At 42.3% G+C, this 13,644-nt stretch overlaps 1 protein-coding gene across 2 annotated transcripts; it reads right to left on the bottom strand.

The window, feature by feature from the left end:
• Nucleotides 1-512: 512 nt before the first annotated feature.
• On the bottom strand, nt 513-6,921 carry Gm428 (predicted gene 428). 2 transcript variants are annotated; one of them, NM_001081644.1, is made up of 6 exons: nt 4,434-4,558; nt 3,652-3,739; nt 2,876-3,184; nt 2,520-2,597; nt 1,235-1,540; nt 513-931 (listed from the first exon to the last, which is right to left on the bottom strand). In NM_001081644.1, the coding sequence occupies exons 1-6, from the start codon at nt 4,437-4,439 to the stop codon at nt 636-638; spliced, it is 1,083 nt and encodes a 360-aa protein (NP_001075113.1). In that variant the 5' UTR covers nt 4,440-4,558; the 3' UTR covers nt 513-635. The 2 variants fall into 2 exon arrangements, with proteins under 2 accessions (NP_001075113.1, XP_011248342.1); XM_011250040.1 differs by lacking the exon at nt 4,434-4,558 and adding an exon at nt 6,856-6,921 and having other exon boundaries at nt 583-931.
• Nucleotides 6,922-13,644: the final 6,723 nt, after the last annotated feature.

Raw genomic sequence — 13,644 nt, 5'->3', positions numbered from 1 at the left:
CCAGGGATCCATCCGACAATCAGCCTCCAAATGCTGACACCATTGCATACACTGGCAAGATTTTGCCGAAAGGACCAAGATATAGCTGTCTCTTGTGAGAGTATGCCGGAGCCTAGCAAACACAGAAGTGGATGCTCAGTCAGCTATTGGAAGGAACAAAGGGCCCCCAATGGAGGAGCTAGAGAAAGTACCCAAGGAGCCAAAGGGATCTGCAATCCTATAGGTGGAACAACAATATGAACTAACCAGTTACCCCACCCCCCCTCCTGGAGCTCTTGTCTCTAGCTGCATATGAATCAGAAAATGGCCTAGTTGGCCATCAGTGGAAAGAGAGGTCCATTAGTCATGCAAACTTTATATACCTTAGTACAGGGGAACAAGAGGGCCAAGAAGTGGGAGTGGGTGGGTGGAGGAGTGGGTGGGGGAGTGTGTTTGGGACTTTTGAGATAGCATTGGAAATGTAAATGAAATAAATACCCAATTAAAAAAATGAAAAAAAAAAGCAAAGAGTTGTGTCAAAATAATTTATTTGATTTCACATTTCCTTTACAATAAAATAGAGACATTGAGGATCCATACAGTGCTGGAAGATTCTTAGTGGTTTTCAGAGGAAAAAGAAAAGTCCCCACATGTCTTCACTGAGGACTTGAGCTCTCATCACGAGGTGACCACAGCTGCTGAAAGTTGTTGTCTCCAGGGAGAGAGGCCTGAAATACATGTTGAACTGGCAATGGATAGGTGGCATTCCAGGCATCCCATCTGGGAACCAGTAAGTCCTGACTGGACATGATTAGTAATGGGATCCAGGGAAGCTGACCAGAAGATGCAGCCATGCCATAATCCCAAGGCTGGTATACAGGAGATGGCATCACCATTGGAGTTTGAGGGTTTGAGGAAGGCCTGTGGTAACCAGACCAATTATACTGAACACCTGAGAGGAGAAAAAAGAGAGAAAGAGAAAGCATAAACATGGCACCCTCACTCTCCCTGAGTCACTCTAAGTAATTGCCTGTCCTCTGGGTCAGAGTCAACTATGAACAAGTCCAAATTCCATTGCCTTGAGGTGACACAGGAAGTTAGACATTGGAGGCCAGAATTTGTGCTGTATGCAACAACACAGCCCTGTGGGAATGGGGCTTCACTCCATAGTCTGCTCAGCTCTGTCCTCATGAAGGACAGGCCATCTGATGCCACCACTTACAGAACCCCAAGTGTCTGTGCAGAAGAGACTCACCTGGAACATGGCCTCTCTGACATTTGGGGTCGAAGATCCTTTCCAGATAATCTCTATAAGGAGAAAACAAGGGTACAGTCCTTGATCTCTCTCTACTGAGAGTGGAGTGCAGATCCTTCATGGTCCACATCAGGTCCAAACAGCTTTGGATGTCCTTGAACAGGCCTCGATGATAGAGACGCTGGCAAACAAGACTGCTCTTCTGCTTGATCTTCTGGCCTGGGTGGCCAAATTCCCGTTCAACCACTTGCCACTCCTGCAGGAAGATCTTGATTTCAGGGTCGGTCCATGGGCTAAAGGAAGGGCCTGCAGAGACGGAGGGGCAAGATGAATATATCAGAGGTCACACACACGAACCTGTCACCTTTACTCAGGGATTCTCCCTGAACATTGAACTGACAAAAAAATGGTTACTTTCTGTTATCAAGACATTGGGAACACTTGCAGGAGAGCCCAGGATCCAGAGTCTACCAGGCTCTTAATACCAAGAGGTACACTCACTGGGAATTCATCAGTGTCTTCAGCTTTAGAAAATAAATAGGAGTTCAGATTTAGGTTTTAGCCAAGGGCAGGTTTCAGGCAATATCAACCAACCTAGGAGGACCACACTGTCTCAATTTAAAAATATCAGAGACACCGAGTGAAACCAAGGTCAGTTCATTGAAGTTTCTTTTATGAATTGGGGTTTCCTTCCATGGTGCTGGCCATCCTACAGCTCACTAACACTAAGCCCAACCTATCTAGGACACCACACTGATGTGCTTGCCTCTGGCTCCCCCTCCCAAGTACTGGAACTAAAGGCATGGGATGCCAATGTCACACGTTTCCTAAATATCTTCACTTCTTGGAAAGTTAGGCTGAAAAGCAGACACAAGCAGAACTTTATTGGTTTGTTTCCTTCTAACTATGATATAATCAACTTGACGACAAAGAACAGCCATGACAAGCCCACCTCCTGTCAACTCCTGACTAGGATGTCACCTTAGGTCATGACTCCTTTCCAAAGGAAACAATAGCAATAAGGATACAATCAGAGAAGGGTGATAAAGCCATCCAAGGAGGAATGGCAAATGCATTGCATATTTAACAGTGTCATAGTCATACCTAACGTGATATAATATCCCCCACACAACTCCAAAGGCAAGGGAAAATATCAAAGGACATATGGGAGTTCCAAACCTTCCTACAGGAAATCAGAATTTCATCACCCTTGGACATCATCAGTGATGAGTTCCCCTTAAGCTTTCCACTAGTGTGAGGGATGCGATAACGCCAACGTGCATACCTAGAGAGATGGCACCACCAATGCAGAGGGAAGTTGCATAGGAAGCTGGTGGGTTACCGTGCCCATCAAACCAAGGACCTGAGTGAGGAGAGAAGAAAGAGAAGGCGTTTAAAATGGCACCCTCACTCTCTTTGAGGCGCTATAAGTGGTTGTCTGGACTCTGGGTCAGAGTCAAGTATGAACAAGAACACATTCCATTGCCTTGGAGTGACAGAGGAAGTTTGAAACACAGAGCAGCCCACTATGGGAAATAAAGGCCTATGGGAAATGGACTTGCAGCATTTGTGTGCTCTGCTCTATGCCCAGCTGATGCTTTTCTCTGGGACGTCAAAATCTCCTCTACACAAGAGACTCACCTGGCACATAGCCTCCCTGGGATCTGGGGTGGCCCAAGATCTCGTACAGGATCCATTCATAAGTCGAATACAAGCGGTAAGCCCGGGGCCTCTCGTTACAAAGACGTGTGTGCAGGTCCTTCATCTTCACCATCACATCAAGGCAGCTATTCTTGCTCTTCCTCAGACCCCGATTAGAGAGGCGTCTGCTAAGGGACTTGGCCTTCGCATGCATCTTATTGCCTGGGTCTCCGAGTTCATATTCAACCATTGCCCACTCTTGCAGCAAGATCCAGATTTCATCCTCAGTCCACGGGCTATCACACGGACCTGCAAGGCAAAGAGGGATGCGATGAGGATATCAAAGGTAACACACATGACCATGTCAACTTTGCTTAGGGACTTTCCCTGCACACTGATTGGCCAACGATGGCTTCCTTCATTTTCAAGTGGTTATGAACACAGTCTTACCAGCCCTGTTGCAGCACCTATCCTGCTCTTCACAGCAAGAAGTACACTCACTGGGAAAGCATAGGTGTCTGCAGATTTAGGGATGGTTTGGTCCCAGAATACAATGGGATCCACAGCATTAGTGCTACCAGGGAATGTTGGATCTGTAGAGACTCATAACCACATCCACAACAGGGAGACACTCAGAGCCTTCTGGGACAAGGGCATAAATCAGGGACCACTGAATGCTGGTCTATCCTTACTACAGATTTCCAATTCGGGGCTCTTTCATATACTCGAGGTCAAAGAGCAAGAGAATAGAAGAGCAGGGATTTCACTCTGAATACCTGAGGAACTTTGGCCTTCTTGCCTCAGCCTCCTCCTCCTATTGGCTTCTTTGTCATTTCTCACACTTTGGACTCGGTTATCTTCTCTCTGTGCAGAAAGGAAAAAATTAAATATTAAAACAGGTTGCAAGCTACAGGAATCCCTGTTCCTCAGCTGTGAATGGACTCAGGTAGCAGCCTCCAGTTGCATAAGCTAAAACAATGCACCCTTACTTCCTCATTCACAGATGCTGGTCCATTCTCTTCTAATGGGAGAGTAGGCCTGTGAGGTTAATCCAAAGAGGATCGACAGTGAACAGGGCAGGAGCTATTGAACAAGTGGAGGAAAGAAACTGAAGCACCTCTCCTTTGAGAAGACCACAGCCACTCACTCTCTCCAGTTCACATTCTTACCATTTTCGGCAGGGGAAAAAATTCCCTTTCAAAATCTAATCAACTCCAGCTGTGCTTCAGACACAATAAGATATCAAGAGAAACTGTGTGAAACTACACTTATCCATCCTAAGTCACACAACATGGGTGTCTGACAGGTGGCCATAATGGCATTCACTCCTAAGAGGAATGGGGATTCTCAGAAATTTAACATCATTCTTGGCTCCATAGTTGGTTGTGGGCTAAAACCTAGAAACCCAAGGACAAAATAAATCTAGTTGTTGTACCTCTTCAATTTACAGACATGGGTTCAAATTCAAGGTAGCTAACCATATTTTGTATGTGGCGAGGCACAAATAATCCAGTTATCCTACAGAAAATAGGAGTGAATGTAATTGCCCCCAACTCACCTGCATTTTGTCTCCTGAGCTTCCTTTCCCGAACACAGTGAGGAAACTAGGGTCTAATGTGTCCCGGTGTTCACAAGAGTCTGCAGTGCAAGGAGCTCTGCTTACTTCCCTGGACTACTACAAGTAGGAGATTCCTGTGCAAATGTGGTCCTTTATAAAGCTCTACAGTTTAATTGAATCTGACCCACCCAACCCATGGGTTTAGGGTGGCTCAATTGTTGACCTGGGGCCTTTAATCCTACATCCCATGCTGAGGAAAGAAACAGGCTCGTGAGCAGGATCTCCTAGGCTACATAGCAAGACCCCACCGTCTCTACTGAAAATGACCAAAGAAACTAAGTTACAACTAGGCCAATTAATTTAAGTTCATTTTATGAGACAGAGTTTATTCACCTAGTCCTGGGCATTCTTCAACTCACAAAGCTAAGACCAAACTCTGGTGTGTGATACACCGATCAATCCACTGCCTATAGCTCCCTCTCTCATATGCTGGGATCTAAAGTAAGGCCCAGACATTAACACATTTACTAAATACCTTCTTAGGTGTCCTGGCTTCCTCCTCTGGATGAAGGCATAGGATTCTCGGGTGCTGCACCACCATGTCTGCCTAGATGCTGCCATGATTCCTCTCTTCATGATATGGGGCTGAACTTCAGAACCCCTATGTCATTCCCAGTTAAATGTTGTCTTTCCTAAGAGTTGTTGGACATGGAGTCTCTTTAGAGCAATGGGAACCCAAAGTCAGGCAGAAGTTGGTACCAGCACTGAGATATTGATGTCATAGACCTGAACACGTTTTGATTTAAAGGAAAGTGGGTTTGGGGGACTTTAGATCAGGAAAGCCGTGGAATGTCTTAAGTGAAGCTGGATGGGTCATTCTAGCAGGGACATGGATGACACTGATGCTGAGAGTGAATTGAACTGTGGGTGTAGGGCTCAAGAGGTTGGTTTCAGAGGAGAAGAATGTTAGTATGTGGCCTAGAGACTGTTTTTTCTGCTATTTGGTGGAAAATATGGCTGCTTTTTGCCCTTGTCTGAAGAATTTGTTTGAGGCTAAGGTGAAAAGACTGAGATCATTTGAAATTGCAAAGGGAGTCTATAAAAAGTCTTTAAAAGAATAGACTTTGTTCTTTGGTTTACAGTGATCAGGAGCTTAAGTACAAACATAACAATCATAAAACTAAAACAACAACAAAAAAAATCTATGGTTCAAAGGCAAGCAGATCTTTGAGTTCATGATGAGCCTGTCTCATTCCAAGCTCTAGGTGAAAAAAAGGTTAAGTACAGGCGTGGTGGGACACACCTTTAATCCCAAGACTCAGGAGACAGAGGCCTGTGTATCGCTGAATTTAAGGTAGTCTACAGACTAAGTTCCAGGAGAGCCAAGCATAGGCAATGAATGAAACCACTGAACACAGAAAGCTGGTAAAGATGGAATAGAACATGGGGTGCCATGACCCAGTACACCAAGCAGTAGAACCCTGCAGCTTTGGCCCATTACAATTTAGGCATCAAGTATATTGCAACCTATTATTAAAATGGGTTCAACCTCGACTCTAGCCTGCCATCCCACAAATGTACTTGAAGAGAAATGTTATTAGATTATGGGTGAAGTGGACTTGTCCATCAATACTTTTTAGGAGGCAAGCTCAATCTTTGGCAGCAGTTAAGTCCCATAGCAAACCGCAAATAGGATACAGTTGTTGCAGACCAGTCCTCTAGGCAGGCAGATACCACATTCGAACCGGCACCTTCGGTCCCTTCTCTACTCAGACACACAAGGCACAAACCAGAAGCTACAATCCGGTCAGGAGGAAACTGACAGATATGACAACTGGCCTGAGGAGAGCCCACAAAGCAGACATCTGATGCAGGAATCTAGGTAGGATTTCTTGGATGAGGGTTTCTCAGTGGTAGCTAGCTTTACCACCTGTAATAACTCAATGTCCCTAGGTAATGCAAGCCAATACTTGTGTATACTTAGGGAAGAATAGTGACTCAGAGAAAACCAAACCACCGCTCAGGGCTCATTCCCCCTAATGTTTGTAGAGTCATTTTATACGCCAACATCACAGGTCCTTTCACATGTTTGCTATATCAAATATCCTTTCACCTGTTTCTGCTTCAGCAAAACATCCTTTACCCGTGTCTTCCTCAGGGAGACATCCTTTCACCTCTGTGCCTCAAGAAAACATCCTTTCAAATAATTAACTTTGCAAAAAACTAGGAGTTTCCACTTCAATGTGATTCTAGCTCTCAAATCAGGAATAGAGGAGGTTAGTGGGACAATTGATGCTGGTTGAATAATGCATAGAAATTAGAGGGTATTATAAAGGGACCACCATCACTGAGGAGAAATCTTCTGGGAAGTGTGATCTGAGAGTACTAAGAAGCTGTGTTCCAGAGATTGCCAAGATTGTACCTCATACTGTAGCTGGACGTGGTAATCGGTGAGATTCATCCAGGTGGTACTGATTTTTAAGTTATGAAGGGGTAGTGGAGAGCAGCTGAGCCTTGGCTCTCAGAGTTATCAGGGAAGGCCCTTTGTGTTGTTGTTGTTTTCTTAATGTTTTGTAGTTTGTTTATTTATTTATTTTTTGTTTTTTGTTCTTTGTCCTTTGTTTTGGTTTTTTTCGTTTTTTTAGTTTTGGTTTTGGGATTTGAGCGTTTTTTTTTTTTTTTTTTTTTTTTTTTCCTGGAGACAGGGTTTCTCTGTGTAGCCCTGGCTGCCCTGGAACTCACTTTGTAGACCAGGCTGGCCTCGAACTCAGAAATCCACCTGCCTCTGCCTCCCAAGTGCTGGGATTAAAGGCGTGCGCCACCATGCCGGCTAGTTCGTTTATTTTTAACTGTTTCTTTCCTTTTTCTTTCATATAAAACTCATCAATAAATTTTCACCCAAAAGGCTGGCCCCTCTCCAAATCTCCCCTTGATCTCTGAGTAGGTGGACTCTCTGGGTATTACCTCTACCCTGATGCATAAAGTCTATGCAGGTTTAAGTTCATCCTCTCCCACTGAGGCTAGACAAGCCAGCCCTATGCTACTTATGTGCCTAAGGCCTCAGATCATTGCATGTATGCTCTTTGCTTGGTAAGTCAGATTCTAGATGTTCCCAGGTATGAGGTTAGATGTGACTGTGGGGTTGCCATTGCCTTCAGCACCTAGGGAAGGCTGTGTGTGAAGGTGCAGCCCTAGTTGCAGTTGATAAATTAGGACTGAAGAAGTCATGCAAAGAATTAGTGACTAGGTACATTGAAGGGAGCCTTTGAGAGGCTATTGGTGAAGCCTACATGTAGTAGAAGTCCCCAGCCTTTTGGAGATGCCAATGCCATGGGATGACCAACAAGAATAGCAGTAATGGAGTGTCACCCACCAAAGCCTAGAGTACTATAGAGGGCAGAGATGAAGAAGTGACCCAAGCCCTATGGAGGAGCCCAGATGATCATGTGTGGGTCCCAGACATTAGAACAAGAACCTGCAACTTAAGGTTACCTTTTAGACTTGAGGATATTAGAGAGATCAGAGGCATAGATAACCAGCTCAGCAAAGCTCTTAACAAAGCTGGTAACAGACATGGAGATAGAGCATTTGGCGTTTGCACAGATAAATTTTTATCTTGCTTTGGTTCAGTATTTCTTCACTGTAACTTTTTCAATTAGGAATATATATCCTGTGATATTGGAGGTATATGATCTGCTTTGTGATTTTGATTTTATACAGCACTACCCTTAAGTCATTGAAAGGATATTAAACCACATGATCAGATTATGGCCTTTCGAATTTTTTTGACAGCGTTACATAGTATGGGGACTTTGTCAGTTAGACTGCATATTTTAGCATTATGCTATAGCTAGGTATAGCCCAGAGAATCTTGTGTTTGAACAAGGGGCCAGGGAGAGGAATGTGGTGCTTTGTGGAGCTATGCTTGGCTCACAGACTGGCTTTAGGTGACCCCTTTGGGAGCTTCATCAACTCAAAACACATCTCCCCCCAAAAACAGACAACCCCTGCTCTTACCTCAGTTAGTGCATGCACTTCCTAGGGAGGATGATACCATGCAGGCTATGTAGAACTTCCTTCTTTTCTGGCCTTCTTGTAGACCTATAACATATATGTATGTCTCAGAAGAGAGCCCTAGGTCATGATTCATTTAAACAATAAACACTTTATGGACCTTAATTAGACGTAGAGTGATGTAACTGTACAACGTGGAATGTTAAGTGCAATATAGATGGATACTAGATACATAGACACATAGATATGGGGAGATATAGAGACAGATAGAGAGATAGAGATCAAGATAAGATAGATGGGCCGGTCGGTGGTGGCTCATGTCTTTAATCCCTGTACTTGGGAGGGAGAGAAATGCAGATTTCTGAGTTCAAGACCAGCATGGTCTACAGAGTGTGTTCCAGGACAGCCAAGACTATACAGAGAAACCCTGTTTTAAGAAACAAAAACAAAAACAAAAACAAAAACAAAAAACCAAAACCCCCCTCAAACCCCCCCAAAAAACTAAACAACAACAACAACAAAAACAAAGATAGATAGATGGTAGACAGATATATATATATATATATATATATATATATATATATATATATATATATATGTGTGTGTGTGTGTGTGTGTGTGTGTGTGTGTGTGTGTGTGTGTGTGCGTGTGTGTGTGTGTGCATGTGAATCACCAGGCCATTATTAGACCCAACATAACAATCCTTTCTACCTATATATGAGATGAGATAGGAAATGAGTTTGGTGGCAATGTCCCTTGACAGACATTCTATTTTAGTATCTGAAACCTAAATATTTAGATAACTTTTCATATTCTCTCAATTGATATTGCATCTACTACCCACGTACAACTCAATTTTGAACCCATTATTGCAGTATTCTCAAAAAATGGAGTCTGTGGATCACTGACCAGGGCTCCTCCATCAACAGGGCCAGATAATGAAAGAGCTGCTGAGCTGTTGTCTGTGAAGTAGAGAGAGTTGCAGACTCAGGGTCAGGAATCTTATGGAAATGGAGGGTAGACAACAGGTATCAGGTACCCACAAAATGAACCTCACCATGAAGTATGACATCCCCTCCCCTCTATACTTATGTCCCCTACTAAAGTGACAAGAATTAAACATGAAAAGAGTTATGATGGCCTCAGCATCGGCGGGAGCCATCTTGGTTCCAGGACTCCACCGCAAGTAGTCTGCACAGGTGAGAGTGTGCACTACAAAAGTTAACAGCTTATGTGACAGGACAAAGCAACACAGCTTCTGTGAAAGGTCCTGTTTTCGGCCTTCATCTTTGGCCAGGGGGGAGGTCCTACGGCCAGATATCTGTGCACCTTCCCTGTAAGAGGAGAGCTTGTCTGCAGAGAGTGCTCTGACCACTGAAAATCAGAGGAGAGAGCTAGTCTCTCAGGTCTGCTGATAGAGGCTAACAGAATCACCAGAGGAACAATTTCTAACCAGAGACAACTTAACAACTAACTCCAGAGATTACCAGATGGCAAAAGGTAAATGTAAGAATCTTACTAATAGAAACCAAGACCACTCTCCATCATCAGAACCCAGCAGTCCCACTTCGCCCAGTCAAGGGCACCCCAACACCCCCGAAAAGCTAGACCCAGATTTAAAAGCATATCTCATGATGATGTTAGAGGACATCAAGAAGGACTTCTATAACTCACTTGAAGAAATACAGGAGAACACTGCTAAACAGGTAGAAGACCTTAAAGAGGAAGCACAAAAATCCCTTAAAGAATTGCAGGAAAACACAACCAAACATGTGATGGAATTGAACAAAACTATCCAAGACGTAAAAAAGGGAAGTAGACACAATAAAGAAAACCCAAAGTGAGGCAACGCTGGACATAGAAACCCTAGGAAAGAAATCTGGAACCATAGATTTGAGCATTAGCAATAGAATACAAAAAATGGAAGAGAGAATCTCAGGTGCAGAAGATTCCATAGAGAACATCTGAACAACAATCAAAGAAAATGCAAAACGCAAAAAGATCCTAGCTCAAAACATCCAGGAAATCCAGGACACAATGAGAAGACCAAACCTACGGATAATAGGAGTAGATGAGAAGGAAGATTTTCAAATCAAAGGACCAGCAAATATCTTCAACAAAATTATAGAAATAAACTTCTCAAACCTAAAGAAAGAGATGCCCATGAACATACAAGAAGCCTACAGAACTCCAAATAGACTGGACCAGAAAAGAAATTCCTCTCAACACATAATAATCAGAACAAAAAATGCACTAAATAAAGATAGAATATTAAAAGCAGTAAAGGAAAAAGGTCAAGTAACATATAAAGGGAAGCCTATCAGAATTACACCAGATTTTTCACCACAGACTATGAAAGCCAGAAGAGCCTGGACAGATGTTATACAGACACTAAGAGAACACAAATGCCAGCCCCGGCTACTATACCCAGCCAAACTCTCAATTACCATAGATGGAGAAACCAAAGTATTCCACGACAAAACCAAATTCACACCTTATCTTTCCACGAATCCAGCCCTTCAAAGGATAACAACAGAAAAAAAAATACAAGAATGGAAACCACGTCCTAGAAAAAGCAAGAAGGTGATCCCTCAACAAACCTAAAAGATAAAAGCCACAAGAACAGAATGCCAACTTTAACAACCAAAATAATAGAAAGCAACAATTACTTTTCCTTAATATCTCTTAATATCAATGGACTCAACTCCCCAATAAATAGACATAGACTAACAGCCTGGCTACACAAACAAGACCCAACATTTTTGTGCTTACAGGAAACTCATCTCAGAGAAAAAGGTAGACACCACCTCAGAATGAAAGGCTAGAAAACAATTGTTCCAAGCAGATGGTCTGAAGAAACAAGCTGGTGTAGCCATTCTAATATCTAATAAAATCGACTTCCAACCAAGAGTCACCAGAAAAGACAAGGAGAGCCACTTCATACTCATCAAAGGTAAAATCCTCCAAGAGGAACTCTCAATTCTGAATATCTATGCTCCAAATACAAGGGCAGCCACATTCATTAAAGAAACTTTAGTAAAGCTCAAAGTATACATTGCACCTCATACAATAATAGTGGGAGTCTTCAACACACCACTTTCACCAACAGACAGATCATGGAAACAAACCAAACAGGGACACAGTGAAACTAACAGAAGTTATGAAGCAAATGGATCTAACAGATATCTAGAGAACATTTTATCCTTAAACAAAAGGATATACGTTCTTCTCAGCACTTCATGGTACCTTCTCCAAAAATGACCATACAATTGGTCACAAAACAAGCCTTAGCATAAACAAAAATATTGAAATTATCCCATGCATCCTATCAGATCACCATGGACTAAGGCTGATTTTCAATAACAAAATAAATAATAGAAAGCCAGCATTCACTTGGAAAATGAACAACACCCTTCTAAATGATACCTTGGTCAAGGAAGGAAAAAAGAAAGAAATTAAGGACTTTTTGGAGTTTAATGAAAATGAAGCTTCAACATTCCCCAACTTATGGGACACAATGCAAGCATTTGTAAGAGGAAAACTCATAGCTCTGAGTGCCTCCAAAAAGAAACTAGAGAGAGCACACAGTAGCAGCTTGACAACACACCTAAAAGCTCTAGAATAAAAGGAAGCAAACTCACCCAAGAGGAGTAGATGGCCAGAAATAATCAAACTCAGGGCCGAAATCAACCAAGTGGAAACAAGAAGAACTATTCAAAGAATCAACCAAAGGAGGAACTGGTTCTTTGAGAAAATCAACAAGATAGATAAACCCTTAGCCAGACTCACTAGAGGGCACAGAGATAGAATCCTAATGAAGGAAATCAGAAATGAAAAGGGAGACATAACAACAGATCCTGAAGAAATCCAAAACACCACCAGATCCTACTACAAAAGGCTATACTCAACAAAACTGGAGAACCTGGACGAAATGGACAAGTTTCTAGACAGATACCAGGTATCAGAGTTAAATCAAGATCAGGTTAACGATCTAAACAGTCCTATATCCCCTAAAGAAATAGAAGCAGTCATTCATAGTCTCGCAACCAAAATAAATAAATAAATAAATAAATAAATAAATAAATAAATAAATAAATAAATAAATAAAAAAAAAGCCTAGGACCAGATGGGTTTAGTGCAGAGTTCTATCAGACCTTCCAAAAAGATCTAATCCCAGTTTGTCACAAACTATTCCACAAAATAGAAACAGAAGGTGCTCTACCCAACTCATTCTATGAAGCCACAATTACTCTGATACCTAAACCACAAAGAGACCCAACAAAGATAGAGAACTTCAGACCAATTTCCCTTATGAATATCAATGCAAAAATCCTCAATAAAGTTCTCGCTAACCGAATGCAAGAACACATCAAAACAATCATCCATCCTGTCCAAGTAGGTTTCATCCCAGGGATGCAGGGATGGTTCAATATATGGAAATCCATCAACTAATCCAGTATATAAACAAACACGAAGACAAAAACCACATGATCATCTCGTTAGATGCGGAGAAAGCATTTGACAAAATCCAACACCCATTCATGATAAAAGTCTTGGACAGATCAGGAATTCAAGGCCCATACCTAAACAAGATAAAAGCAATCTACAGCAAACCAGTAGCCAACATCAAAGTAAATGGTGAGAAGCTGGAAGCAATCCCACTAAAATGAGGGACTAGACAAGGCTGGCCACTCTCTTCCTACCTATTCAACATTGTACCTAAAGTCCTAGCTAGAGCAATTCGACAACAAAAGGAGATCAAGGGGATACAAATTGGAAAGGAAGAAGTCAAAATATCACTTTTTCCAGATGATATGGTAGTATATATAAGTGACCCTAAAAATTCCACCGGAGAACTCCTAAGCCTGATAAACAGCTTCAGTGAAGTAGCTGGATATAAAATTAACTCAAACAAGTCAATGGCCTTTCTGTACACAAAGGATAAACAGGCTGAGAAAGAAATTAGGGAAACCACACCCTTTTCAATAGTCACAAATTATATAAAATACCTTGGGGTGCCTCTAAAAAAGTGAAAGATTTGTATGATAAGAACTTCATGTCTCTGAAGAAAGAAATTAAAGAAGATCTCAGAAGATGGAAAGATCTCCCATGCTCATGGATTGGCAGGATCAATATAGTAAAAATGGCTACCTTGCCAAAAGCAATCTACAGATTCAATGCAATCCCCATCAAAATT

Source organism: Mus musculus, chromosome 4 (genome assembly GCF_000001635.26).
Source record: "Mus musculus strain C57BL/6J chromosome 4, GRCm38.p6 C57BL/6J".
Taxonomy (NCBI): Eukaryota; Metazoa; Chordata; class Mammalia; order Rodentia; family Muridae; genus Mus; species Mus musculus.
Note: the sequence above shows the minus strand (reverse complement) of the source record. Positions and strands in the feature narration are given on the sequence as shown.

Bases quoted from the DNA above. Each gene is read 5' to 3' on its own strand.
- Gm428 (XM_011250040.1), bottom strand. From the start codon at position 6,894: ATGAATCTCACCGATTACCACGTCCAGCTACAGTATGAG. The intron at 2,598-2,875 runs GTGAGTCTCTTG...CTCCTCACTCAG, and splicing joins CCAGGGAGGCTATGTGCCAG to GTCCTTGGTTTGATGGGCAC. The intron at 932-1,234 runs GTGAGTCTCTTC...TTCTCCTCTCAG, and splicing joins TCAGAGAGGCCATGTTCCAG to GTGTTCAGTATAATTGGTCT.